This window comes from Pelodiscus sinensis, unplaced genomic scaffold, assembly GCF_049634645.1.
Source record: "Pelodiscus sinensis isolate JC-2024 unplaced genomic scaffold, ASM4963464v1 ctg48, whole genome shotgun sequence".
NCBI lineage: Eukaryota > Metazoa > Chordata > Testudines > Trionychidae > Pelodiscus > Pelodiscus sinensis.
In genome coordinates, this window is record NW_027466011.1 from 544,063 (window position 1) to 571,978 (window position 27,916).

General features: G+C 64.4%; 1 protein-coding gene across 1 annotated transcript; it reads right to left on the bottom strand.

The window, feature by feature from the left end:
• Positions 1-522: 522 nt before the first annotated feature.
• ZNF219 (zinc finger protein 219) lies at positions 523-27,716 on the bottom strand. Its single transcript, XM_075918173.1, has 5 exons — positions 27,529-27,716; positions 9,880-9,991; positions 7,910-9,260; positions 5,119-5,250; positions 523-2,051 (listed from the first exon to the last, which is right to left on the bottom strand). The coding sequence occupies exons 2-5, from the start codon at positions 9,883-9,885 to the stop codon at positions 1,366-1,368; spliced, it is 2,175 nt and encodes a 724-aa protein (XP_075774288.1). The 5' UTR covers positions 9,886-9,991; positions 27,529-27,716; the 3' UTR covers positions 523-1,365.
• Between the last annotated feature and the right edge of the window lie 200 nt (positions 27,717-27,916).

The window sequence follows — 27,916 nt, forward strand, 5'->3', positions numbered from 1 at the left end:
CAACTGCTGTGTTTGGGAGGTGATGTGGCTGGGGTTTGTGTGGATTACTGACATGGCTGGAAGTGACACAGCTGGTGGCTTGTGTGGATTACTGACATGGCTGGTAGGTGACATGGCTGGTGTGTGTGTGGCTGGTGTGTGTGAATGACTGATGTGGCTGGAAGATTACGTGACTGGTGCATGGGGGTGATTGACATGGCTGGAGGGAACGTGGCTGCAGACTGTGCGGATTTGATGTGGCCGACGGTGTATTGGAGGTTGACATGACTTGGGGCTATGGGGACGATATTGCTGGGGTGTATGGAGGAGGACACCTCAGGGGGAGGACATAGAATGGGTTAATTGGGTGCAACAGGAGCCTGAAGGATTGTGGATGTGGGTGCAGCCAGCCTCTGACCTAGGCCCCCGGGACAGTGAGCCTATGGGAGATGCTGGCCTAAGGAGACTAGAGGGGGGACCAGTCTCAGGTCACCAGCTGTAGGTGAGGGGGTGTCATCCATCAAACACACACGCCAGCCTCCCGGAGTGGGGGAGCAATTCCATTTGTTCAGTTGTCTTTTTATTTCCAGTTTCAAATTTTCTACAAGAAAAGAATAAAAAAAATAGAGAACTCTACGGATCGTCCAGCTGCCACGGCAACCATCGCCACAGGGCTACGGCCATGGCAACCATTGCCATGGCAACCATCACCACAGGGCTGAGGCCACGGCAACCCTTACCACGGATACGAGGCCCAACTCCAAGTACCACAGGAGGAGGCTCCAGCCACAACCGCCATGGAGACCGCGCTGCAGCATGAGTCCCCATGGAGACAAGGCCAGGGTGGGACACAGCCGCCCCTGTGCCGCCCTGTTCATGGGCAGCTCTCCGTGGCCCAGAGCTGCACAGACCATGGCCTCTGCCGGGGCCTCCATTAGCACAACGACACTGGAACCGACAATGGAGATGTCTACGGACACTAGGAAACTACCTCCCAACCCCGGGGCAGAGCCCCTGCCTGCCCCCGCCCCCCGCCAGCCAGAGCCCCCCGCCAGCCAGTGGGGCTGGGGAGAGCACAGGGCAGCAGGGGCTCTCCACCCCCGTGGCTCTGCCCCTTGCTGGGCACACCCCCAGCTGTGGCTCTCTGTCCCCCCAGCTCTCCCCCCTCCCCGTGACTTCCCTGCCCCACTGGCTCGCTGTCCCTATGACTCTACCTTCTAGCGAGATCTCCCGCCCAGTGTTAGTGTTTCATGTCTACACTACAGGCCCCTGTGCCCGGCTTCCCGGTCGTGGGAGGATGGAGGGGGTCATATCCCTGCCCCTCCCAGACACTGGGGTCTCCAGGCTCCATTGGGAGAGCAGGGCCCCAGCTGGCTGCTTCAAGCCTCAAGCCAACACCAACTCCTGCTCCCCTTGCCTCTCCCTTGACTCCGTGTCCATTGGGGCTCCGGGGGGCTGGTGGGACGTGTGGGCCACGGTGACAGGGGGCTGCTCTCCAGCTCCAGGCCCCTTGTCCTGCGGGGGCTGATCCCCATCCTGCCCCAGGCGAGTGTGGGGCCGTGCGGAGAGGGCCGTGGCGGGGCGGCGGCCCCGGGCCTTGCGGCTGTGGTGGACCTGCAGGTGCAGGGCCATGAGCTGTGGGGCGGATGTGGCAAAGGGGCAGAAGAGGCAGCGGTGCAGGGTGGGCTCCCCGGGCGGCCCCCCCTCTAGTGCCGGCCGCAGCGACAGGTCCAGCGGCTCGAAGTCGGCTCGGCCGGGGCGCAGGGCTCGGCCAGCGCAGGCCGGCTTGCGGCGGGAAGGCCGGGGCGGAGGCTCCTGTCTGGCTGGGCCCCAGGCCTGTGGCAGGAAGGCCCCGTGGTACTTCTCGGCTCCTGGCAGCAGCAGCTCCGGTGGGAAGGCGGGCGGCTTGGTGGGGGCACTGGGGCTGCTGTGGCCTCGCGGCTCCAAGGGCCCAGCTGTGCCCGTGCCCACACTGGGCTTCTGCTCCCGGTGGTGACGCTGCAGGTGGTACTTGAGCGAGCCAGACTGGGTGCCGGCGTAGTCGCAGTGTGGGCACTTGTACGGGCGCTCGCCTGCCGGAGGAGGGGGAGCCAACAGTCAGAGTCCACTGGGGAGCCCAGGCAGACGCAGACAGACACAGCGACAGGACAGGTCTGCACTAGCACTGCTTTGTGCCAGGCTAGTGCATTAACCACAACACTCGTACGCACACGATGCTTGCACGCTACAGGCATGTGTACTACTCACGCACGTATGCATACTATGCTTGCACGCTACAGGTATGCGCACTGCTCACGCACATACGCCACACGATGCTTGCACGCTACAGGCATGCGCACTACTCACGCACGTACGCACACGATGCTTGCACACTACAGGCATGTGCACTACTCGAACGTACGCACACGATGCTTGCACACTACAGGCATGTGCACTACTCGAACGTACGCACACGATGCTTGCACGCTACAGGCATGTGCACTACTCGAACGTACGCACACGATGCTTGCACGCTACAGGCATGTGCACTACTCGAACGTACGCACACGATGCTTGCACGCTACAGGTAAGCGCACTGCTCACGCACATACGCCACACTATGCTTGAACGCTACAGGCATGCACACTACTCACGCACGTATACATACTATGCTTGCACGCTACAGGTATGCGCACTACTCACACGCACATATGCACACTATGCTTGCACGCTACAGGCATGCACACTACTCACGCACGTATGCACACTATGCTTGCACGCTACAGGTATGTGCACTGCTCACACGCACATATGCACACCATGCTTGCATGCTACATGCATACTATTCACACACATGTATGCAACAGACATGAGGACAAGGGGGATCCAGTAGATATAGTGTACTTAGATTTCCAGAAAGCCTTTGACAAGGTTCCTCACCAAAGGCTCTTAAGGAAAGTAAGTTGTCATGGGATAAGAGCGAAGGTCCGTTCATGGATTGAGAACTGGTTAAAAGACAGGAAACAAAGGGCAGGAATAAATGGTCAGTTTTCCGAGTGGAGAGAGGTAACTAGTGGTGTACCCCAAGGGTCAGTCCTGGGACCAATCCTTTTCAACTTATTCATAAATGATCTAGAGAAAGGGGTAAACAGGGAGGTGGCAAAATTTGCAGATGATCCCAAACTGCTCAAGAGAGTTAAGACCAAAGCAGACTACGAAGAGCTTCAAAAAGATCTCACCAAACTGAGTGACTAGGCAACAAAATGGCAAATGAAATGTAATGTTGCTAAATGTAAAGTAATGCCCATTGGAAAAAATAATCCCAACTGTACATACAATAAGATGGGGACTCATTTGGCTACAACTACTCGAGAGAGATCTTGGAGTCATTGTGGCCAGTTCTCTGAAAACATCCACGCAGTGCGCAGCGGCCGTCAGAAAAGCAAATAAAATGTTAGGAATCATTAAAAAAGGGATAGAGAATGAGACAGAAAATATCTCATTGCCTCTATAGACCCATGGTACACCCACATCTTGAATACTGCTACAGATATGGTTGCCTCGCCTCAAAAAAGATATATTAGGACTGGAAAAAGAAAAGGGCAACAAAATGATTAGGGATTTGGAAAGGGTCCAATATGAAGAGAGATTAAAAAGACTTGGACTTTTCAGCTTAGAAAAGAGACGACTAAGGGGGATATGATAGAGGTCTATACAATCATGAGTGGGGTGGAAAAGGTGAATATGGAAAAGTTATTGACTTATTCCCACAATATAAGAACTAGGGGCCACCAAATGAAGTTAATAGGCAGCAGGTTTAAAACAAACAAAAGGAAGTTTTTATTCACTCAGAGCACAGTCAACCTGTGGAACTCCTCGCCAGAGGATGTGGTGAAGGCGAGAACTTTAACAGGGTCCAGAAAAGAGCTAGATAGATCCATGGAGGCTGGGTTCATCAATGGCTGTTAGCCAGGATGGGTAGGAATGGGGTCCCTGGCTTGTGTTTTCCAGAGGTAGGTGACAGAGGAGGGCTCACGTGAGAATTACCTGTTGTGTTCCCTCCCACAGGATACTGGGCTGGATGGACCGTTGGTCTGACCCAGAGTGGCCGTTCTCAAATTCTCATATTACACACACACTATGCTTGCACGCTACAGGCATGCACCCTACTCACACACATATTACAAGCATGCACACTAACGTATGTATGCACACTATGCTCACAAGCACACACTTCTCACGCACGTACGCACACTATGGTTGCATGCTACATGCACGCAATACACATATGCACACTACTCATGCATGTACGCACACTATGCTCGCATGCTACACGCATGAACACTACACATCCACACATATGCATGCTATGCTTGCATGCTTCAGGTACATATGCTACATGTACACACAATACATGCTCACATTCACCACGCATGCACACACACATACTATGCATACATGTGCACTACACACACGAATGATGCACACATTACATGCACACATACTATATGCACACTATACATATACACATGCACACTACACTACATGCACACACATTACATGTACGCACACTACACACATACTGCAGGCACACGCACACACTATGCATGCACACGCACACCACACACACACATCCACCCAATCCAATCTCTACTAGTAAGACACGAGCTCTGCTGGTTTCCCTTGGGGTTCACTCTGGTCTGCCCACACCACATTCCACCCCTCCTGGGAGCTGGGTGAGTGGGACAGACGGACTCCTCCACAGACACGGACGTGCTGACAGCCAAACCCAGACACGCCAAGCTCGCTCTCTGGGAGGGTGTTACTCCCCCCAAACATCTTCCACCCCCACCCCCTCTCCGGTTGTGCCCCTACGAACTCAGGCGGGGAGCACAGAATGCTGGGAAGCGACCGTCTCGGGCCGCACACAGATCTGGACCAAAGCTCACGCCAAGTCCCAGGCAAGGTGGGCCCATCCGGGCCAGCCCTTTGCACGGAGCACAACGCAGCCCACCCACCCGGGGCACCTCCTCTGCACTGGGCCCCACAGCCCTGCAGCTGCCCCACCCCAAGCCCATTCCAGGGTGCTTGGCCTGGGGAGGGACACAGCACGGGCCAGGGAGGGCTCTGTCCTGCAGGCCCTGCCCGCGCCCAGCTCACCTGTGTGGACGCGCAGATGCACCTTGAGGTGGTGGGAGGAGCGGAAGGTTTTCCCGCAGTACGGACAGTCCTTGCCTGACGCGCCGCGGCCCCCGTCCGGACGCAGGGCTCCCCCACGCAGCCCCTTCTCCTCTGCACAGATGGGAGGGACAACGTGAGGCCAGGAGATGGGGCTTGGAATGGGGCAGGGAGTGTGGGCCTGGGGAGCTGAGGAATGCGGGGAGCAGGTGGGGGGAATGGGGGTCTGTACTTACCCTGTACCCCACGGCTGGGCAGTGCTGTGCTGCAGGGGGATGCAGGTGGCATAAGGGGGGGGGCAGAGAGGGCATTGTGGGGGTTTTGTGAGGGGAGGGGCACACTTACCCTGCGTCCCCGGGCTGGGCAGGGCCATGGTGCCGGGGGAGGAGTGGGAGGGGGTGCAGGGAGTGGGGGGAGTCGTGGGGAGCTGCGGTTTTGTGAGGGGAGGGGCACACTTACCCTCTGTCCCCGGGCTGGCCAGGGCCATGGTGCCGGGGGAGGTGTGGGAGGGGATGCAGGGAGTGGGGGGAGTGGTGGGGAGCTGGGGTTTTGTGAGGGGAGGGGCACACTTACGCTGTGTCCCCGGGCAGGGCCATGGTGCCGGGGGAGGTGTGGGACGGGGTGCAGGGAGTGGGGGGAGTCATGGGAAGCTGTGGTTTTGTGAGGGGAGGGGCACACTTACCCTGCATCCCCGGGCTGGCCAGGGTCATGGTGCCGGGGGAGGTGTGGGAGGGGGTGCAGGGAGTGGGGGGGAGTGGTGGGGAGCTGGGGTTTTGTGAGGGGAGGGGCACACTTACCCTGTGTCCCCGGGCAGGGCCATGGTGCCGGGGGAGGTGTGGGAGGCGGTGCAGGGAGTGGGGGGAGTCGTGGTGAGCTGTGGTTTTGTGAGGGGAGGGGCACACTTACCCTGTGTCCCCGGGCAGGGCCATGGTGCCGGGGGAGGTGTGGGAGGGGGTGCAGGGAGTGGGGGGGAGTGGTGGGGAGCGGTGGGGAGCTGGGGTTTTGTGAAGGGAGGGGCACACTTACCCTGCGTCCCCGGGCTGGCCAGGGCCATGGTGCCGGGGGAGGTGTGGGAGGGGGTGCAGGGAGTGGTGGGGAGCTGGGGTTTTGTGAGGGGAGGGGCACACTTACCCTGCGTCCCCGGGCAGGGCCATGGTGCCGGGGGAGGTGTGGGAGGGGGTGCAGTGAGTGGTGGGGAGCTGGGGTTGTGTGAGGGGAGGGGCACACTTACCCTGCGTCCCCGGGCTGGGCTGGGCCATGGTGCTGGGGGAGGTGTGGGAGGGGGTGCAGTGAGTGGTGGGGAGCTGGGGTTGTGTGAGGGGAGGGGCACACTTACCCTGTGTCCCCGGGCTGGCCAGGGCCATGGTGCCGGAGGAGGTGTGGGAGGGGGTGCAGGGAGTGGGGGGAGTGGTGGGGAGCTAGGGTTCTGTGAGGGGAGGGGCACACTTACCCTGCGTCCCTGGGCTGGCCAGGGCCATGGTGCCGGGGGAGGTGTGGGAGGGGGTGCAGGGAGTGGGGGGGAGCTGGGGTTCTGTGAGGGGAGGGGCACACTTACCCTGCGTCCCCGGGCTGGCCAGGGCCATGGTGCCGGGGGAGGTGTGGGAGGGGGTGCAGGGAGTGGGGGGGAGCTGGGGTTCTGTGAGGGGAGGGGCACACTTACCCTGCATCCCCCGGCAGGGCCATGGTGCCGGGGGAGGTGTGGGAGGGGGTGCAGTGAGGGGGGGAGCTGGGGTTCTGTGAGGGGAGGGGTACACTTACCCTGCGTCCCCGGGCTGGGCAGGGCCATGGTGCCGGGGGAGGTGTGGGAGGGGGTGCAGTGAGGGGGGGAGCTGGGGTTCTGTGAGGGGAGGGGCACACTTACCCTGCGTCCCCGGGCTGGCCAGGGCCATGGTGCCGGGGGAGGTGTGGGAGGGGGTGCAGGGAGTGGGGGGGAGCTGGGGTTCTGTGAGGGGAGGGGTACACTTACCCTGCGTCCCCGGGCTGGGCAGGGCCATGGTGCCGGGGGAGGTGTGGGAGGGGGTGCAGTGAGGGGGGGAGCTGGGGTTCTGTGAGGGGAGGGGCACACTTACCCTGTGTCCCCGGGCTGGGCAGGGCCATGGTGCCGGGGGAGGTGTGGGAGGGGGTGCAGGGAGTGGGGGGGAGCTGGGGTGCAGTGAGGGGAGGGGCACACTTACCCTGCGTCCCCGGGCTGGCCAGGGCCATGGTGCCGGGGGAGGTGTGGGAGGGGGTGCAGTGAGGGGGGGAGCTGGGGTTCTGTGAGGGGAGGGGCACACTTACCCTGCGTCCCCGGGCTGGCCAGGGCCATGGTGCCGGGGGAGGTGTGGGGGGGGTGCAGTGAGGGGGGGAGCTGGGGTTCTGTGAGGGGAGGGGCACACTTACCCTGCGTCCCCGGGCAGGGCCATGGTGCCGGAGGAGGTGTGGAGGGGGTGCAGTGAGGGGGGGAGCTGGGGTGTGTGAGGGGAGGGGCACACTTACCCTGCGTCCCCGGGCTGGGCCATGGTGCCGGAGGAGGCGTGGGAGGGGGTGCAGTGAGGGGGGGAGCTGGGGTTCTGTGAGGGGAGGGGCACACTTACCCTGCGTCCCTGGGCAGGGCCATGGTGCCGGGGGAGGTGTGGGAGGGGGTGCAGTGAGGGGGGGAGCTGGGGTTCTGTGAGGGGAGGGGCACACTTACCCTGCGTCCCCGGGCTGGGCAGGGCCATGGTGCCGGGGGAGGTGTGGGGGGGGTGCAGTGAGGGGGGGAGCTGGGGTTCTGTGAGGGGAGGGGCACACTTACCCTGCGTCCCCGGGCTGGCCAGGGCCACGCCCCAGCCAGGGCCCGCGTTGGCGCTGCCCCCGCCGTCGGTGGGCAGCCCGTGTCCGGCGGCCGCGTGCAGCGAGGCCAGCGCCCCCAGGGCCCGGCCCCTGGCCCAGTCGCCGTCCTGCAGCCGGTGGGTGCGGCTGTGCAGGGCCATCTGCTGGTGGGTGGCGAAGGCCCGGGCGCAGTCGGGGCAGCGGTGCTCTTCCTCCGGCCGCCGGCGCTCGCCCCACAGCCGGGCCGCCGCCTCCTGGCCGCTCTCCACCGCCCGGGCCGTGGCCTGCAGCCGCTCGGCACAGCTGGCCTCGCCCAGGTAGGCCAGGCCGGCGCCCGGCTCGGCCTGGGCGGGGGGCGGCAGGAAGGCGGGGTACAGCCCCTCGTAGCCCGGGCGCGGCGCCGGGGGGCCCCCGCCGGCAGCCCGCTCGCCCGGCAGCCCCAGCTTGCTGAGATGCACCTTCATGTGGTTCTTGAGGAACCAGGGCTCCTTGAAGCCGCGCCCGCACACCTGGCACTTGTGGTCGAAGGAGTCCTTGTGCTTGCGCATGTGGCCCTTGAGGAACCAGGACTGGGTGAAGGCCTGGCCGCACACCTGGCAGCGGAACTCGGCCGGGGGCGCCGGCGGGGCGGGCGGGGCGTGGGCCTCCCGGCTGTGCCGCTGCAGCTCCCCCTCCTGCGCCGCGGCGAAGGGGCACTGCCCGCACTTGTAGGGCTGGTGCAGGATGCGCAGGTGCCGCTCCCGCTCGCCCGCCGTCCGGAATTTCCCCTTGCAGAAGGGGCAGCGGAAGCTGGGGGGCGGCGGCGGGGGGGCGGGCGGCGGGGCGGGCGGGGGGCTGGGCCGTGGGGGCGGCTCTTCCTCCTCCTCTTCCTCCTCCTCTTCCTCGCCCTCGCTGGCGGGGGGCGGCCCACGGCGCAGCAGCGCCCGGGCCTCCAGCTCCAGCAGCAGGCGGCTCTGCTGGCAGAGGCGGGCGCAGGCCTCGGGGCGGTGGGAGCCGCGCTGGGCGGCCCGGTGCCCGCAGTAGGGGCAGGTGAAGGGGGTCTCGCCGGCGTGGATGCGCGTGTGCAGCGCCAGGATGCTGCTGAAGCGGAAGCGCTTGCCGCAGACGGCACAGGGGTAGGGCCGGGCCTTGTGGCCCCCGGCGGGCCCCGGGCCCCGGAAGTAGCGTGGCCGGGCCAGCTGCCCGTTGCAGGACGGGCTGTCGCCCTCGCCGGGGGACAGCTCCTCGGGCAGCGGAGAGGGCGGGGGCTCCTGCGGGGGCGAGGGCAGGGCTGCGCAGCTGGCCGGGCTGGAGTCCGCAGGCTTGTGCGGGGACGGCGACCGGGACCCCGCCGCCTGCAGGGACGAGAGGGAACGGGGTGGAGAGGGGCCAGGAAGAGACGTCACACACCTGGGACCGCTGTGATTCTGGGCCCGAGACTGATGGATGCAGCCAACGCCTGAGTCTGCAGAGAGCCTGAGACCAGCTCCAGAGGCCGAGGGGGTGGGGGCGCTGCCCTCGTGCGAGTGTCACAGTGACACTGCCTGAGTGTGCACAGCCCAGCGCGGGGGGGGCCCTCGTGTGAGTGTCACAGCGACACCGCCTGAGTGTGCAGAGCCCAGCGCTGGGGGGAGCCCTTGTGCGAGTGTCACAGCGACACCGCCTGAGTGTGCAGAGCCCGGCGCTGGGGGGGCCCTCGTGTGAGTGTCACAGCAATGCCGCCTGAGTGTGCAGAGCCCGGCGCTGGGGGGGCCCTCGTGTGAGTGTCACAGCGATGCCGCCTGAGCCTGCAGAGAGCCTGAGCCCGGCACTGGGGCGGGGGGAGGAGAGCTGCCCACCTACCAGGACCCCTGTGGCTTCCGAGGTAGGAAGCATGGCTCTGATTACAGGCTCAAGGGGAGGGTTACAGCTGTGTCCTGGCCACCGGCCCTCTGCTCAGTTTCCCGTCCCCATCCCAGGACGGAGGAGACTCACCTCCATGGTGCGGCGATCACATGCTTCAGTCCTGCTTTTTCAGTGCCATGCCAGGGGCAAGCGAGGGCGTGGGGCCGGCGGCATCTTCAAAGCCAGCAGCCCGTGGCGTGGGCTGCAAGAGACAAACGCAGAGAGCTCAGGGCTTTCGCCCAACGCCGCAATGCACGGGACCCCTCCCCACCCCCCGAGCGCAGGGCTGCCAGAGCCGGACCGGGGAGGAGAGCCAAGTCCTGTGCCCTGGGGGCCGATTGTGATAGGCACGTGCAGAGCATTGCTGCACCCACTGCTGGTGCCCAGGGTGGTGTCTGTTGCAGGCTGAGGGCTCGCTGAGGCTGTTCGTACTACTCACGCGCCGCTACGATTTTTGGACGTGCTGCTGTGAATATTGGCTCTCTGCGGGTAGTTCAAATGTTTGTGTCTGGGAGACAGCGGCAGGCGTCGCCCACCTATTCGAATGGCAGTGAATAGCAGCGCTGCGTGGACAACGGCTTCAGTGTTGCCAATAAGCTCCTAGGATTTCTGCTGGGAGCCCCATGGCTCTCTGCTGGTGCTGGGGTGACATACTCCACTTTGGGAGGCAGCTTCCCACAGGAGAACAAGGGCTTCCCTCCACATGGGCAAGGCTGGGAAAGGCTCCGGAGGGTTCCTCTGGTGTCGTATTCCCTCCTGCTCCTCAGTTCAGAAGCAGCGTCGCTCTGGACGGGGGCCCAGAAGGCCACGCTGCCCGTCCTGACTAAGGACGGCTCCAGAGACTGTTCAACAAGCAGATCCTAACGTCTTTGCTAAGAGCCTGCCCCAGGAGCATGGCGACTGAGGTGTGTGATATGCTTCCCCAACAGTCCCATGCTCGGCCTTTTCTTTCTTTTTACTCATATCCCTTTAGATGCTACGGGACGGGCCCAGCAAGCTCCTTCGGGGGAGATCTGAGGTATAAATTGATCTGGGACTGGGACTGGTGCTTTGGGACTGGCAGAACCTGTTCGGAGTTAGTGAGATGGGTTATAACCTCTCACCTGTGTGAGGGGGGCTGGGGGGCACAGGGAGCACTGGGGTAGCTGAGGGGAGGTGGGGTATGGGTTATAACCTCTCACCTGTGTGGGGGGGGCTGGGGGGGCACAGGGAGCACTGGGGTGTGTGAGGGGAGGTGGGGGATGGGTTATAACCTCTCACCTGTGTGGGGGGGGGCTGGGGGGCACAGGGAGCACTGGGGTGTCTGAGGGGAGGTGGGGGATGGGTTATAACCTCTCACCTGTGTGGGGGGGGGGCTGGGGGGCACAGGGAGCACTGGGGTGTCTGAGGGGAGGTGGGGGATGGGTTATAACCTCTCCCCTGTGTGAGGGAGGCTGGGGGGCACAGGGAGCACTGGGGTGTCTGAGGGGAGGTGGGGGATGGGTTAGAACCTCTCCCCTGTGTAAGGGGGGCTGGGGGGCACAGGGAGCACTGGGGTGTCTGAGGGGAGGTGGGGGATGGTTTATAACCTCTCCCCTGTGTAAGGGGGGCTGGGGGGCACAGGGAGCACTGGGGTGTCTGAGGGGGGTGGGGGATGGGTTATAACCTCTCCCCTGTGTGAGGGGGGCTGGGGGGCACAGGGAGCACTGGGGTGTCTGAGGGGAGGTGGGGGATGGGTTATAACCTCTCCCCTGTGTGAGGGGGGCTGGGGGGCACAGGGAGCACTGGGGTGTCTGAGGGGAGGTGGGGGATGGGTTATAACCTCTCCCCTGTGTGAGGGAGGCTGGGGGGCACAGGGAGCACTGGGGTGTCTGAGGGGAGGTGGGGGATGGGTTATAACCTCTCCCCTGTGTAAGGGGGGCTGGGGGGCACAGGGAGCACTGGGGTGTGTGAGGGGAGGTGGGGGATGGGTTATAACCTCTCCCCTGTGTAAGGGGGGCTGGGGGGCACAGGGAGCACTGGGGTGTCTGAGGGGAGGTGGGGGATGGGTTATAACCTCTCCCCTGTGTAAGGGGGGCTGGGGGGCACAGGGAGCACTGGGGTGTCTGAGGGGAGGTGGGGGATGGGTTATAACCTCTCCCCTGTGTAAGGGGGGCTGGGGGGCACAGGGAGCACTGGGGTGTGTGAGGGGAGGTGGGGGATGGGTTAGAACCTCTCCCCTGTGTGAGGGGGGCTGGGGGGCACAGGGAGCACTAGGGTGTGTGAGGGGACGTGGGGGATGGGTTATAACCTCTCCCCTGTGTGAGGGGGGCTGGGGGGCACAGGGAGCACTGGGGTGTCTGAGGGGGGTGGGGGATGGGTTATAACCTCTCCCCTGTGTGAGGGGGGCTGGGGGGGCACAGGGAGCACTGGGGTGTCTGAGGGGGGTGGGGGATGGGTTATAACCTCTCCCCTGTGTGAGGGGGGCTGGGGGGCACAGGGAGCACTGGGGTGTCTGAGGGAGGTGGGGGATGGGTTATAACCTCTCCCCTGTGTGAGGGGGGGCTGGGGGGGGCACAGGGAGCACTGGGGTGTCTGAGGGGAGGGGGGATGGGTTATAACCTCTCCCCTGTGTGAGGGGGGCTGGGGGGCACAGGGAGCACTGGGGTGTCTGAGGGGAGGGGGGATGGGTTATAACCTCTCCCCTGTGTGAGGGGGGCTGGGGGGCACAGGGAGCGCTGGGGTGTCTGAGGGGAGGTGGGGGATGGGTTATAACCTCTCCCCTGTGTGAGGAGGGCTGGGGGGCACAGGGAGCGCTGGGGTGTCTGAGGGGAGGTGGGGGATGGGTTATAACCTCTCCCCTGTGTAAGGGGGGCTGGGGGGCACAGGGAGCGCTGGGGTGTCTGAGGGGAGGTGGGGGATGGGTTATAACCTCTCCCCTGTGTCAGGGGGGGCTGGGGGGCACAGGGAGCACTGGGGTGTCTGAGGGGAGGTGGGGGATGGGTTATAACCTCTCCCCTGTGTCAGGGGGGGCTGGGGGGCACAGGGAGCGCTGGGGTGTGTGAGGGGAGGTGGGGGATGGGTTATAACCTCTCCCCTGTGTCAGGGAGGCTGGGGGGCACAGGGAGCGCTGGGGTGTGTGAGGGGAGGTGGGGGATGGGTTATAACCTCTCCCCTGTGTCAGGGGGGGCTGGGGGGCACAGGGAGCGCTGGGGTGTGTGAGGGGAGGTGGGGGATGGGTTATAACCTCTCCCCTGTGTCAGGGGGGGCTGGGGGGCACAGGGAGCGCTGGGGTGTCTGAGGGGAGGTGGGGGATGGGTTATAACCTCTCCCCTGTGTCAGGGAGGCTGGGGGGCACAGGGAGCGCTGGGGTGTGTGAGGGGAGGTGGGGGATGGGTTATAACCTCTCCCCTGTGTCAGGGGGGGCTGGGGGGCACAGGGAGCACTGGGGTGTCTGAGGGGAGGTGGGGGATGGGTTATAACCTCTCCCCTGTGTCAGGGAGGCTGGGGGGCACAGGGAGCGCTGGGGTGTGTGAGGGGATTTGCTTGTGGAACGTCTTTCCGTCTTTCTGTCCAGCATGGCAGCTGCAGTGCTGGGTGCGGCTGGTCGGTGCCTTGGGGCGAAGGACCCGTCCTGGGCTGCAAGTGACCCTGGTTCTCAGCAGTCTACCCTGATCTGACCCTCAGCGGTGCCCCAGCCCCTGTCACGTGACACTAGGGCCCAGGGTCCCTGGAGGTGCGAGCTGAGAGATTTCTCATCAGAGAGGTGCCGTGACTGTGGCTCTGGTGCCAGCCAGGACTCCCAGGAGAGCCGGCTGCAGGGCAATCTTGCTTCATGCCACCCTAGGGAGAAGCAAATGTAGATCTGCAGGGCGGGGGAGGAGCTCTGGGGCAAGTGGCCTGGTCTAGGAAATCAGGGAGCCAGATGTGAAGGAGGCTGAATTTGCTCCAAGAGCTGCAGAAACCAGGTTCCCAAGCAAGGAGGGGAAGTGGTTGCAGGCCAAAGGGAGTGACCAGGCGGCTCAGACCAGCTCTGAGGAGAGAGCACGGCGCCTGCAGGGGCGGATCGGCCAAGAGAGCCCCACGCAGGGGAGCAATGTTAGAGCCGGGGAGCTCCGGGGGAGAGCAGGCAGGTGGCTTGTTCCTACATCAGGCTCTCCCGGCCGACGCGCGTGGCCCGGAATGAGGCCAAGGCTCCAAGCGGCAGAGTTCGCAGCTCGGGAACAGCCTCCCAAGGGGGAAACAGCCAGCTGGTTTTCAGTCTGAGCGTGGTCAGCTGCGGTGTGACGGCCTGCACTGCCACGTGGCCTCACCGCAGCTGTGACAAATGGCCCAGCGGGCGCTGGCAGGGCACCAGCTGGGGAGGACTCCAAGAGACCACAGGGAATGCGTGCTGGCCCTCTGCCGCGACACCAGTGTCACACGAGGATTCCCACCCTCTGCCGGGACACCAGTGTCACACGGGGATTCCCACCCTCTGCCGCGACACCAGTGTCACACGGGGATTCCCACCCTCTGCCGGGACACCAGTGTCACACGGGGATTCCCACCCTCTGCCGCGACACCAGTGTCACACGGGGATTCCCACCCTCTGCCGCGACACCAGTGTCACACGGGGATTCCCACCCTCTGCCGGGACACCAGTGTCACACGGGGATTCCCACCCTCTGCCGCGACACCAGTGTCACACGGGGATTCCCGCCCTCTGCCGCGACACCAGTGTCACACGAGGATTCTCGCCCTCTGCCGCGACACCAGTGTCACACGGGGATTCCCGCCCTCTGCCGCGACACCAGTGTCACACGGGGATTCCCGCCCTCTGCCGGGACACCAGTGTGACACGGGGATTCCCGCCCTCTGCCGCGACACCAGTGTCACACGGGGATTCCCACCCTCTGCCGCGACACCAGTGTCACACGGGGATTCCCGCCCTCTGCCGCGACACCAGTGTCACACGAGGATTCTCGCCCTCTGCCGCGACACCAGTGTCACACGGGGATTCCCGCCCTCTGCCGCGACACCAGTGTCACACGGGGATTCCCGCCCTCTGCCGGGACACCAGTGTGACACGGGGATTCCCGCCCTCTGCCGCGACACCAGTGTCACACGGGGATTCCCACCCTCTGCCGCGACACCAGTGTGACACGGGGATTCCCACCCTCTGCCGCGACACCAGTGTCACACGGGGATTCCCACCCTCTGCCGCGACACCAGTGTCACACGGGGATTCCCACCCTCTCCCGCGACACCAGTGTCACACGGGGATTCCCACCCTCTGCCGCGACACCAGTGTCACACGGGGATTCCCACCCTCTGCCGCGACACCAGTGTCACACGGGGATTCCCACCCTCTGCCGCGACACCAGTGTCACACGGGGATTCCCACCCTCTGCCGCGACACCAGTGTCACACGGGGATTCCCACCCTCTGCCGCGACACCAGCGTCACACGGGGATTCCCACCCTCTGCCGCGACACCAGCGTCACACGGGGATTCCCACCCTCTGCCGCGACACCAGCGTCACACGGGGATTCCCACCCTCTGCCGCGACACCAGCGTCACACGGGGATTCCCACCCTCTGCCGCGACACCAGCGTCACACGGGGATTCCCACCCTCTGCCGCGACACCAGTGTCACACGGGGATTCCCACCCTCTGCCGCGACACCAGCGTCACACGGGGATTCCCACCCTCTGCCGCGACACCAGCGTCACACGGGGATTCCCACCCCTTGCCGCGACACCAGCGTCACACGGGGATTCCCGCCCTCTGCCGCGACGCCGGCGTCACACGGGGATTCCCACCCTCTGCCGCGACGCCGGCGTCACACGGGGATTCCCGCCCTCTGCCGCGACGCCGGCGTCACACGGGGATTCCCACCCTCTGCCGCGACACCAGCGTCACACGGGGATTCCCACCCCTTGCCGCGACACCGGCGTCACACGGGGATTCCCGCCCTCTGCCGCGACGCCGGCGTCACACGGGGATTCCCACCCTCTGCCGCGACGCCGGCGTCACACGGGGATTCCCGCCCTCTGCCGCGACGCCGGCGTCACACGGGGATTCCCGCCCTCTGCCGCGACGCCGGCGTCACACGGGGATTCCCGCCCTCTGCCGCGACGCCGGCGTCACACGGGGATTCCCGCCCTCTGCCGCGACGCCGGCGTCACACGGGGATTCCCGCCCTCTGCCGCGACGCCGGCGTCACACGGGGATTCCCGCCCTCTGCCGCGACGCCGGCGTCACACGGGGATTCCCGCCCTCTGCCGCGACGCCGGCGTCACACGGGGATTCCCGCCCTCTGCCGCGACGCCGGCGTCACACGGGGATTCCCGCCCTCTGCCGCGACGCCGGCGTCACACGGGGATTCCCGCCCTCTGCCGCGACGCCGGCGTCACACGGGGATTCCCGCCCTCTGCCGCGACGCCGGCGTCACACGGGGATTCCCGCCCTCTGCCGCGACGCCGGCGTCACACGGGGATTCCCGCCCTCTGCCGCGACGCCGGCGTCACACGGGGATTCCCGCCCTCTGCCGCGACGCCGGCGTCACACGGGGATTCCCGCCCTCTGCCGCGACGCCGGCGTCACACGGGGATTCCCGCCCTCTGCCGCGACGCCGGCGTCACACGGGGATTCCCGCCCTCTGCCGCGACGCCGGCGTCACACGGGGATTCCCGCCCTCTGCCGCGACGCCGGCGTCACACGGGGATTCCCGCCCTCTGCCGCGACGCCGGCGTCACACGGGGATTCCCGCCCTCTGCCGCGACGCCGGCGTCACACGGGGATTCCCGCCCTCTGCCGCGACGCCGGCGTCACACGGGGATTCCCGCCCTCTGCCGCGACGCCGGCGTCACACGGGGATTCCCGCCCTCTGCCGCGACGCCAGCGTCACACGGGGATTCCCGCCCTCTGCCGCGACGCCAGAGTCACACGGGGATTCCCACCCTCTGCCGCGACACCGGTGTCACACGGGGATTCCCACCCTCTGCCGCGACACCGGTGTCACACGGGGATTCCCACCCTCTGCCGCGACGCCGGCGTCACACGGGGATTCCCACCCTCTGCCGCGACACCAGCGTCACACGGGGATTCCCACCCTCTGCCGCGACACCAGCGTCACACGGGGATTCCCACCCTCTGCCGCGACGCCAGCGTCACACGGGGATTCCCACCCTCTGCCGCGACGCCAGCGTGACACGGGGATTCCCACCCTCTGCCGCGACGCCAGTGTCACACGGGGATTCCCACCCTCTGCCGCGACACCAGCGTCACACGGGGATTCCCACCCTCTGCCGCGACACCAGCGTCACACGGGGATTCCCACCCTCTGCCGCGACACCAGCGTCACACGGGGATTCCCACCCTCTGCCGCGACACCAGCGTCACACGGGGATTCCCACCCTCTGCCGCGACAGCAGCGTCACACGGGGATTCCCACCCTCTGCCGCGACACCAGTGTCACACGGGGATTCCCACCCTCTGCCGCGACACCAGTGTCACACGGGGATTCCCACCCTCTGCCGCGACACCAGCGTCACACGGGGATTCCCACCCTCTGCCGCGACGCCAGCGTCACACGGGGATTCCCACCCTCTGCCGCGACGCCAGTGTCACACGGGGATTCCCACCCTCTGCCGCGACACCAGTGTCACACGGGGATTCCCACCCTCTGCCGCGACACCAGTGTCACACGGGGATTCCCACCCTCTGCCGCAACACCAGTGTCACACGGGGATTCCCACCCTCTGCCGCGACACCAGCGTCACACGGGGATTCCCACCCTCTGCCGCGACGCCAGTGTCACACGGGGATTCCCACCCTCTGCCGCGACACCAGTGTCACACGGGGATTCCCACCCTCTGCCGCGACGCCAGTGTCACACGGGGATTCCCAACCTCTGCCGCGACACCAGCGTCACACGGGGATTCCCACCCTGTGCTGTCACACGGGGATTCCCACCCTCTGCCGCGACACCAGTGTCACACGGGGATTCCCACCCTCTGCCGCGACGCCAGTGTCACACGGGGATTCCCACCCTCTGCCGCGACACCAGTGTCACACGGGGATTCCCACCCTCTGCCGCGACGCCGGTGTCACACGGGGATTCCCACCCTCTGCCGCGACGCCAGTGTCACACGGGGATTCCCACCCTCTGCCGCGACGCCAGTGTCACACGGGGATTCCCACCCTCTGCCGCGACGCCGGTGTCACACGGGGATTCCCACCCTCTGCCGCGACACCAGCGTCACACGGGGATTCCCACCCTCTGCCGCGACACCAGTGTCACACGGGGATTCCCACCCTCTGCCGCGACACCAGTGTCACACGGGGATTCCCACCCTCTGCCGTGACACCAGCGTCACACGGGGATTCCCACCCTCTGCCGCGACACCAGTGTCACACGGGGATTCCCACCCTCTGCCGTGACACCAGCATCACACGGGGATTCCCACCCTCTGCCGCGACGCCAGTGTCACACGGGGATTCCCACCCTCTGCCGCGACACCAGTGTCACACGGGGATTCCCACCCTCTGCCGCGACGCCAGTGTCACACGGGGATTCCCAACCTCTGCCGCGACACCAGCGTCACACGGGGATTCCCACCCTGTGCTGTCACACGGGGATTCCCACCCTCTGCCGCGACACCAGTGTCACACGGGGATTCCCACCCTCTGCCGCGACGCCAGTGTCACACGGGGATTCCCAACCTCTGCCGCGACACCAGCGTCACACGGGGATTCCCACCCTGTGCTGTCACACGGGGATTCCCACCCTCTGCCGCGACACCAGTGTCACACGGGGATTCCCACCCTCTGCCGCGACGCCAGTGTCACACGGGGATTCCCACCCTCTGCCGCGACACCAGTGTCACACGGGGATTCCCACCCTCTGCCGCGACGCCGGTGTCACACGGGGATTCCCACCCTCTGCCGCGACGCCAGTGTCACACGGGGATTCCCACCCTCTGCCGCGACGCCAGTGTCACACGGGGATTCCCACCCTCTGCCGCGACGCCGGTGTCACACGGGGATTCCCACCCTCTGCCGCGACACCAGCGTCACACGGGGATTCCCACCCTCTGCCGCGACACCAGTGTCACACGGGGATTCCCACCCTCTGCCGCGACACCAGTGTCACACGGGGATTCCCACCCTGTGCTGTCACACGGTGATTCCCACCCCGCCACCTTGACACCAGCATCACACGGGGATTCTTACCTGTGGCCCCAAGCAGCATTGTGTGGTATTCTCACCTTCCCTCCTAAATCAGCTTCATCCAGCCAGAGCCTCCCCCCATCTCCCCCGTCCCAGCCCAAACGGGGCAGCCCAGCCCAGCCCTGGGTCTCCTGCTCAGCTGCAGAGCCAGAGACCCCACTGTGTGGGATGAGGCTGGTGCAGCCGTGGCCTGGGGCAGGTGACCAGCTCTGCATTCGAGTTGCTGGAATGTCCAGGCTTGGGCTGAGCTGGATCCCAACCTTGTGACACTGTTCAGCGACTCAAACCCACCCCAGTCTGGTGGCCCCCCCGAGGGGCTTGTCCAGCTCTTGCAGAGTCTCCCTGCGCTTCCCGGAGCTGGGAGCCCTGGTTCTATGCCCCCGCTGCCATGGAGAATGGGGGATTTGACCTGCCCCTCCCCCATTGTAGCCGGGACAGGTGCTCCCAGCCTCTGCTCCAGGCCCCAAGCTGCCGCTCTGCCTGCCCCAGTGACCCCGCTGTTCCTGGGACGGACCCTGGGCCTTGCAACATGCACCCAGGGCCCCCGGGCTACAAGCGCCGCCGGAAGGGATCCAAGCTGAAAGGACACGTCTCAGCCTTGCCTCTGACTCCTTGGGCCTGTTGCATCCTGACTCAGAGCCCCAGACCAGGGTGCTTAGAAGACACGCAGCTCTGCGTGGGGACACTGCAGGGTCATGCGTCAGGGCTGCGGTCCCTGCAGGGTCAGGAAGAATACCTCCCCCACCTGCCGGTCAGGAGGGATTTGGGCCGCGGGGAAGTTGCCTTCCTCTGGCACATCAGGGATTAGCCACAGCGGAGGAGGCAATACTGGATGATTTGGGATGAGGGAGGAATTTCCCCCGGCCAGATTGGCAGGGAGCTGGGGGGTATCTCTCCCCTTTCTCTGCAGCATGGGGCATAAGTCACCTGCTGGGAGCACCCAGGCATGTCCCACCAACTCGAGTCCCTGCCGTGGCATGGGCTGGGCCCTGATGTGCTGCAGCCCCCTTGATCTCTGCATCTGGCACACATCAGCTGTGTCTGGGTCTGAGGGGGGAGCTGCTAGAAGGAGAGGCCCAGCCTTTGATTAGTAACAGGGAATCCCCCTTCACGCTGCTCCAAGGCCAAGTCCCCTCCTGGTGCAAGGGTTGCACGTTGCTTTCACTTGGACTGTACAGCCATTGGCCCGGTGAGCTAGCCCTTCCACACAAAGCAGAGCAGAGCCTGCGGCAGGGCTCCCGTGTTTGCAGAGAGCCTGGCCGATCTGGGTCAGGGATGGGCAGTACACTCAGCAAGTTTACAGAGCTAGAGGGAGAGGGAGAGATGTGGAGGGCAGGGAGAGGGACCAGAGTGACCCAGACTCATTGGGCGGCTGGGCCAAAAGAAATCAGAGGAGGTTCAACAAGGACAAGTGCAGAGTCCTGCCCGTGGGACAGAAGAATCCGAAACATTGTTCCAGGCTGGGGACCGACTGGCTAAGCAGCAGTTCGGCAGAGAAGACCTTGGGGATTCCAGCGGATGAGAAGCTGGAGATGAGTCACCAGGGCGCCCTTGTAGCCAAGAAGGCTAATGGCATATTAGGGGGCCTTAGGAGGAGCATTGCCAGCAGATCCAGAGAAGTGATTATTCCCCTTTGTTCGGCTCTGGTGAGGCCACATCTGGAGTGTTGTGTCCAGTTCTGGGCCCCCCACTACAGAAGGGATGTGGACACACTGGAGAGGGTCCAGCGGAGGCGACCAAAATGATTCGGGGGCTGGAGCACATGACCTATGAGGAGGGGCTGAGGGATTTGGGTTTATTTCGTCTGCAGAAGAGCAGAGTGAGGGGGGATTTGAGAGCAGCCTTTAACCACCTGCAGGGGGGTGCGAGAGAGGCTGTTCTCAGTGCGGCAGGTGGCAGATCGAGGAGCAATGGGCTCACGTTGCACTGGGGAGGTCCTGGTTGGCGATTAGGAAAAACGATTTCCCTAGGCGGGTGGGGAAGCGCTGGGCTGGGTTCCCTGGGGAGGGGGTGGAGTCTCCATCCCTAGAGGTGTTTAAGTCCCGGCTTGACCAAGCCCTGGCTGGGATGATTTTGTTGGGACTGGTTCTGCTTGGAGCAGGGGGCCGGACTTGCTCCCAGAATCACAGAGCCCTGGAACAGGAAGGGACATCAAGAGGTCATGGAGTCCAGTGGCTGCCCTCACAGCAGGACCAAGCTCTATCTAGCCCAGGGCTCCTCAACGTGTGGCCCGTGGGTTGTAGGTGGCCCGCGGCCCATTTCTTTGCAGTTTGGGTTTATGCAAGACTCACTATGTGGCCCGCAGGTGGGATCCCTTGAACAGGCTTCCTGGGGACACACTCCACAATGATGAGTCAGTAGACTGGTCTGCTGTGGAGATGGGTTTAATAGTTCAGTTCCTGGCTGTCATTGCTCATTCAAAGTGCTGTGCTATGGCTGGAAATCGGGTCAATGTCGCATTTCATTAATATCAGCAGAACTGACTGCCATGGGGCCTGCGTGCAGGGTACTCTTGTCTCAGTCTTTGTATTCATGCCTGTCAGCGTGAAAGGAGCTAGCGACCACACGTAAGCTTGGCGCTTGCCATGTGCTATGAGTATCACTGTGGCCCCCAGGGCTTCCAAAGCTGAGTAGCCGTGCTGTAGCCCATTCCTGCCAGAGGCTACCTAACCTCCTGAGGTTTCCTGCAACCCTCATCTTCTGCGGTTCTTACTCTGTGGGGCCAAATCTCCCAGGGGAAAGCGTCCCTGACTCCGTGGAGCTCATTGCGAGTTCCCTGCCTTGCCCCATGGCGGCTGCACTGGTGGAGTGGGGCTAGGATGTAAGGGTGTAGTCGATTAACTGATTAACCAGTAAACAAAAGCTTATGGGTTAATGCATAGACTACACGCATTTCCCCTCTCCCCGTGCCAGTACAATTCTTAGCAGGCTGGCCAGCAGGCTGGCGCAGTCCTGGCTCATGCTGGGTCCAGGACCTAGCCCCACTGTGGCTCTGCATTTAAGGTGTATTAGGAGCCAGGCGCAAAGGCAGCCCCACACAGTCCTGGCTCATGCCGGGTCCAGGACCTAGCCCCATTGTGGCTCTGCATTTAAGGTGTATTAGGAGCCAGGCGCAAAGGCAGCCCCACACAGTCCTGGCTCATGCCGGGTCCAGGACCTAGCCCCATTGTGGCTCTGCATTTAAGGTGTATTAGGAGCCAGGCGCAAAGGCAGCCCCACGCAGTCCTGGCGCATGCCGGGTCCAGGACCTAGCCCCACTGTGGCTCTGCATTTAAGGTGTATTAGGAGCCAGGCGCAAAGGCAGCCCCACACAGTCCTGGCTCATGCCGGGTCCAGGACCTAGCCCCATTGTGGCTCTGCATTTAAGATGTATTAGGAGCCAGGCGCAAAGGCAGCCCCACGCAGTCCTGGCTCATGCCGGGTCCAGGACCTAGCCCCACTGTGGCTCTGCATTTAAGGTGTATTAGGAGCCAGGCGCAAAGGCAGCCCCACACAGTCCTGGCGCATGCCGGGTCCAGGACCTAGCCCCACTGTGGCTCTGCATTTAAGGTGTATTAGGAGCCAGGCGCAAAGGCAGCCCCACGCAGTCCTGGCTCATGCCGGGTCCAGGACCTAGCCCCACTGTGGCTCTGCATTTAAGGTGTATTAGGAGCCAGGCGCAAAGGCAGCCCCACACAGTCCTGGCTCATGCCGGGTCCAGGACCTAGCCCCACTGTGGCTCTGCATTTAAGGTGTATTAGGAGCCAGGCGCGAAGGCAGCTCCACGCAGTCCTGGCTCATGCCGGGTCCAGGACCTAGCCCCACTGTGGCTCTGCATTTAAGGTGTATTAGGAGCCAGGCGCAAAGGCAGCCCCACGCAGTCCTGGCGCATGCCGGGTCCAGGACCTAGCCCCACTGTGGCTCTGCATTTAAGGTGTATTAGGAGCCAGGCGCAAAGGCAGCCCCACGCAGTCCTGGCTCATGCCGGGTCCAGGACCTAGCCCCACTGTGGCTCTGCATTTAAGGTGTATTAGGAGCCAGGCGCAAAGGCAGCCCCACGCAGTCCTGGCGCATGCCGGGTCCAGGACCTAGCCCCACTGTGGCTCTGCATTTAAGGTGTATTAGGAGCCAGGCGCAAAGGCAGCCCCACGCAGTCCTGGCTCATGCCGGGTCCAGGACCTAGCCCCACTGTGGCTCTGCATTTAAGGTGTATTAGGAGCCAGGCGCAAAGGCAGCCCCACGCAGTCCTGGCGCATGCCGGGTCCAGGACCTAGCCCCACTGTGGCTCTGCATTTAAGGTGTATTAGGAGCCAGGCGCAAAGGCAGCCCCACGCAGTCCTGGCTCATGCCGGGTCCAGGACCTAGCCCCACTGTGGCTCTGCATTTAAGGTGTATTAGGAGCCAGGCGCAAAGGCAGCCCCACGCAGTCCTGGCTCATGCCGGGTCCAGGACCTAGCCCCACTGTGGCTCTGCATTTAAGGTGTATTAGGAGCCAGGCGCAAAGGCAGCCCCACGCAGTCCTGGCTCATGCCGGGTCCAGGACCTAGCCCCACTGTGGCTCTGCATTTAAGGTGTATTAGGAGCCAGGCGCAAAGGCAGCCCCACGCAGTCCTGGCTCATGCCGGGTCCAGGACCTAGCCCCACTGTGGCTCTGCATTTAAGGTGTATTAGGAGCCAGGCGCAAAGGCAGCCCCACACAGTCCTGGCTCATGCCGGGTCCAGGACCTAGCCCCACTGTGGCTCTGCATTTAAGGTGTATTAGGAGCCAGGCGCAAAGGCAGCCCCACGCAGTCCTGGCTCATGCCGGGTCCAGGACCTAGCCCCACTGTGGCTCTGCATTTAAGGTGTATTAGGAGCCAGGCGCGAAGGCAGCCCCACGCAGTCCTGGCTCATGCCGGGTCCAGGACCTAGCCCCACTGTGGCTCTGCATTTAAGATGTATTAGGAGCCAGGCGCAAAGGCAGCCCCACGCAGTCCTGGCTCATGCCGGGTCCAGGACCTAGCCCCACTGTGGCTCTGCATTTAAGATGTATTAGGAGCCAGGCGCAAAGGCAGCCCCACGCAGTCCTGGCGCATGCCGGGTCCAGGACCTAGCCCCACTGTGGCTCTGCATTTAAGGTGTATTAGGAGCCAGGCGCAAAGGCAGCCCCACGCAGTCCTGGCTCATGCCGGGTCCAGGACCTAGCCCCACTGTGGCTCTGCATTTAAGGTGTATTAGGAGCCAGGCGCAAAGGCAGCCCCACGCAGTCCTGTCTCGCGCCGGGTCTGGGAGCTCTGACCCCTGCCCCAGTCAGGTGCTGCTGCCTCTGATACAGAGGCAGCACTGCATGGCAACAGGCAGCCTGAGGGGAGCTGGTTTTAAACTGGCTCCCCTTGCGGACCAGCTCCCGCCTGGCACCCCACAGAAGGCAGCACTGAGCAAACACAAACAGGGAGACTCTTCCCTGGGAAATTTGGACACTGTTGAAAAGATGCAAATTTAAATGTTAAAAAGAAAAAAAATCAGTTTTCTTTGGAGGTGGGAGGTGAGAATCCTCATGATGGGGGGAGCCATTAGCCCTTCCTATCCCACTCAGCCTGCGATGGGGGCAACCCCAAGGGCAGACCAGTGGCGATACACGCCCCCCCCTCCGGCCCATAGCCCATGCCGGGGTGACTCCCAGGGCAGATGGGCGGCGGTACAACCCCTGCCCCATAGCCCATGCCGGGGTGACTCCCAGAGCAGACGGGCGGTGGTACAACCCCCCTGCCCCATAGCCCATGCCGGGGTGACTCCCAGGGCAGATGGGCGGCGGTACAACCCCTGCCCCATAGCCCATGCCGGGGTGACTCCCAGGGCAGACGGGCGGTGGTACAACCCTTGGCCCATACCCATGCCGGGGTGACTCCCAGGGCAGACGGGCGGTGGTACAACCCCCCTGCCCCATAGCCCATGCCGGGGTGACTCCCAGAGCAGAGGTACAACCCCTGCCCCATACCCATGCTGGGGTGACTCCCAGGGCAGACAGGTGGCGGTACAACCCTGCCCCATACTCATGCCTGGGTGACTCCCAGGGCAGACAGGTGGTGGTACAACCCTGCCCCATACCCATGCCGGGGTGACTCCCAGGGCAGACAGGTGGCGGTACAACCCTGCCCCATACCCATGCCGGGTGACTCCCAGGGCAGACAGGTGGCGGTACAACCCTGCCCCATACTCATGCCGGGGTGACTCCCAGGGCAGACAGGTGGCGGTACAACCCTGCCCCATACTCATGCCTGGGTGACTCCCAGGGCAGACAGGTGGCGGTACAACCCTGCCCCATACTCATGCCGGGTGACTCCCAGGGCAGACAGGTGGCGGTACAACCCTGCCCCATACCCATCCTGGGGTGACTCCCAGGGCAGACAGGTGGCGGTACAACCCTGCCCCATACTCATGCCGGGTGACTCCCAGGGCAGACAGGTGGCGGTACAACCCTGCCCCACACCCATGCCGGGGTGACTCCCAGGGCAGACAGGTGGCGGTACAACCCTGCCCCACACCCATGCCGGGGTGACTCCCAGGGCAGACAGGTGGCGGTACAACCCTGCCCCATACCCATCCTGGGGTGACTCCCAGGGCAGACAGGTGGCGGTACAACCCTGCCCCATACCCATGCCGGGGTGACTCCCAGGGCAGACGGGCGGCGGTACAACCCTGCCCCATACCCATGCCGGGTGACTCCCGGGGCAGACGGGTGGCGGTACGAGGCTCTGGCCACCCCTGTTTCCAGGCCAGGGTTTGTTTAGGACCCATCTGGACTCAGTGCTCTCCCTTGTGTGGCTGCTCCAGCGCACGCAACCCCACCTGGTACGGACGGTGCCTAGCCAGTGCTCTGGTTCATGCTGTCCCTGACCCTGCTGGCACCCCGGTGACCTGCCCTTGGCTATGAGCCCCACGGGAAGATAGGCATTGCCAGGGCAGTGCTGCGGCCCCACCAGCCCAGATGTGCTCACCCAGCGGCAGGTGCAGAGATCCCTGTGTAGCCCTACACCCGAGGTCTCATTCTTGATGTCTTAAGCGCCAAGCAGGGGTAAACTCCCTATTGGCACAAGCCCGCTGTAACCCTGGGCCCTCCTGGGCCGGTGTGGCTTGACTAGCGGAGACGCCCTGAGGCAGGGAGTTCCACCGGCTCATCACTCCTGGTATGCTGGAGCCGCGATGAAAGTATCTTAACATTTCCTATGGGCGCTGTCCTATTGCCCCTGGGGCCCTGCTAGCTCTTTCCATAGCTCCCTGCTGGCCTTTGCCACAGCTCAGCCTGCTCTTGCTGGCGCTGGCACCAGGGTTCGCCTTCCTTGGGTGGATTCTGAACCCTCCCCTTCAGGCTCGCTGGCCATCCCTTGTCCTTGTGCTGTCCGAATGGCTGCCCCTGCTTTGCCAGACCAGGCCCCTCTGTCAGCCCCCCGAGGTTCAGTCTCTCCCCAAAGGGCGCTAGCCTTCGGGACGGGGTGCCCAGCCCTGCACAGCGTCCAGCAGGGATACACCGCGGCGCGCAGTCCCCGCGCCCAAAGCCCTGCCAGGAGGAGGCTAGTCGTGGAGAACGGAGGCTCTGCGCCCTGGCTCTGGCCTGGGGCCACCCCCAGTTCTCCCATGGGGCCCTGCCCCAGAGAGTATGCAGGGTGGAGGGTCACGGTGAGAGACCTGCAGAGACGGACCCAGCCCATGGAGTCCCTTGGAGACGCAGGGTTAGCCCCCTCGGCGTCTCCCTTTGCCCGCACTGGCCCGTGCCTCCGGGGGGCTGCGCCTTTCTCCCTTCCCAATCCTGGGGCGGGGGCCGCACGGGGCTCCCCAGAGTGGGGCCCAGGGGAGAGGGCACTGCCAGGCCTCAGCCAAGCCCTGGGCCCCAGCCAGCCAGCCCTGCATTTCCCAGCTTGCTCGGCTCTCCAGCGTGCACCTGTCCCAGCGAGGGGCGGGGGAGGCCGCCGGCCCTGCAAAAGGGCTTTATCCCCAGGCATCCCCTCCCCCGCCCGCCGTCTGCACAAACTTCTGGGCCCGGCCTGAAAGCAGCCCAAAGAAAAAGGATTAAGGTCCGGCCCCCCCTGCCGCGGGGAGAGAGGCCACCCGGGGCCCGCCGGCCAGCCTCGCCCCAGGCCAGCAGCACCCGAAGCTGGCCGAGCGCCCCTGCCCGAGTGCAGAATGGTCCCCCTGGCCTCTTCCCGCAGACGGGGAGAACAAAAGGAGCCGGAGCAGCAGCGCCCGCCTGACTCCTTTGTGCCACTTGTCTTCATGCAAAGCAGCACATTCCAGCTCGCCGGGCCCCTGCGCCCCCCGCCCGGCCCCGGGCCCCGGACCCCAGAACGGGACCCCCGGCCGACGCGCCTGCAAGACAAAGCCTTGCCCGGGGGAGCAGGCCCATGGGACCACGCAGGCCGGGGGCACCCCCTCTTCTCCCCAGCCAGCGGGGAGCCCCGGCAAAAGTTGAGTTAGTTTCCCGGGGTCTGAGCCCTCCGACCGGGCCTCCCTTCCCCCACCGGCAGGGCACCTGCTCCCAGGTTGGAGGCAGGGCCGGCGCCCGCCATGGGCCGCGGGGGCTGGCGTGGGCCGCGCGGCACAGCTACTCACGGGCCGGCTGAGGCGACAGCTGGGGAGCCCCCCGCGCCAGCGCTGGGCTGGGGCTGACTGAGCCGAGCAGCGCGGCAAGCGGCCGGCCTCCCCCCTCATTGTATGGAGCAGGCATGCATGCAGCAATTTGCATTTTTTAAGCTTTTCATCACTGCACAGGCAGCGCCGGGAGTTTTCTCCCCCTCTCGCCGCCCAGCTCAAAATGGTGGCGGGGCCACGGGGCGGGGGGGCTCCACACGGGCAGGGCTGCCCGGCCTGCGGGGAACAAGGGCTGTCCCCGTCCCCCCTCTTTTCCCTTTGTTTAGACACTGACATTTGGTAGCGTCCTGCTTATTGATCACCACATTAAAGAGACAGAGCAGCCGAGGGACGGGGGCAGGCAGGGGCA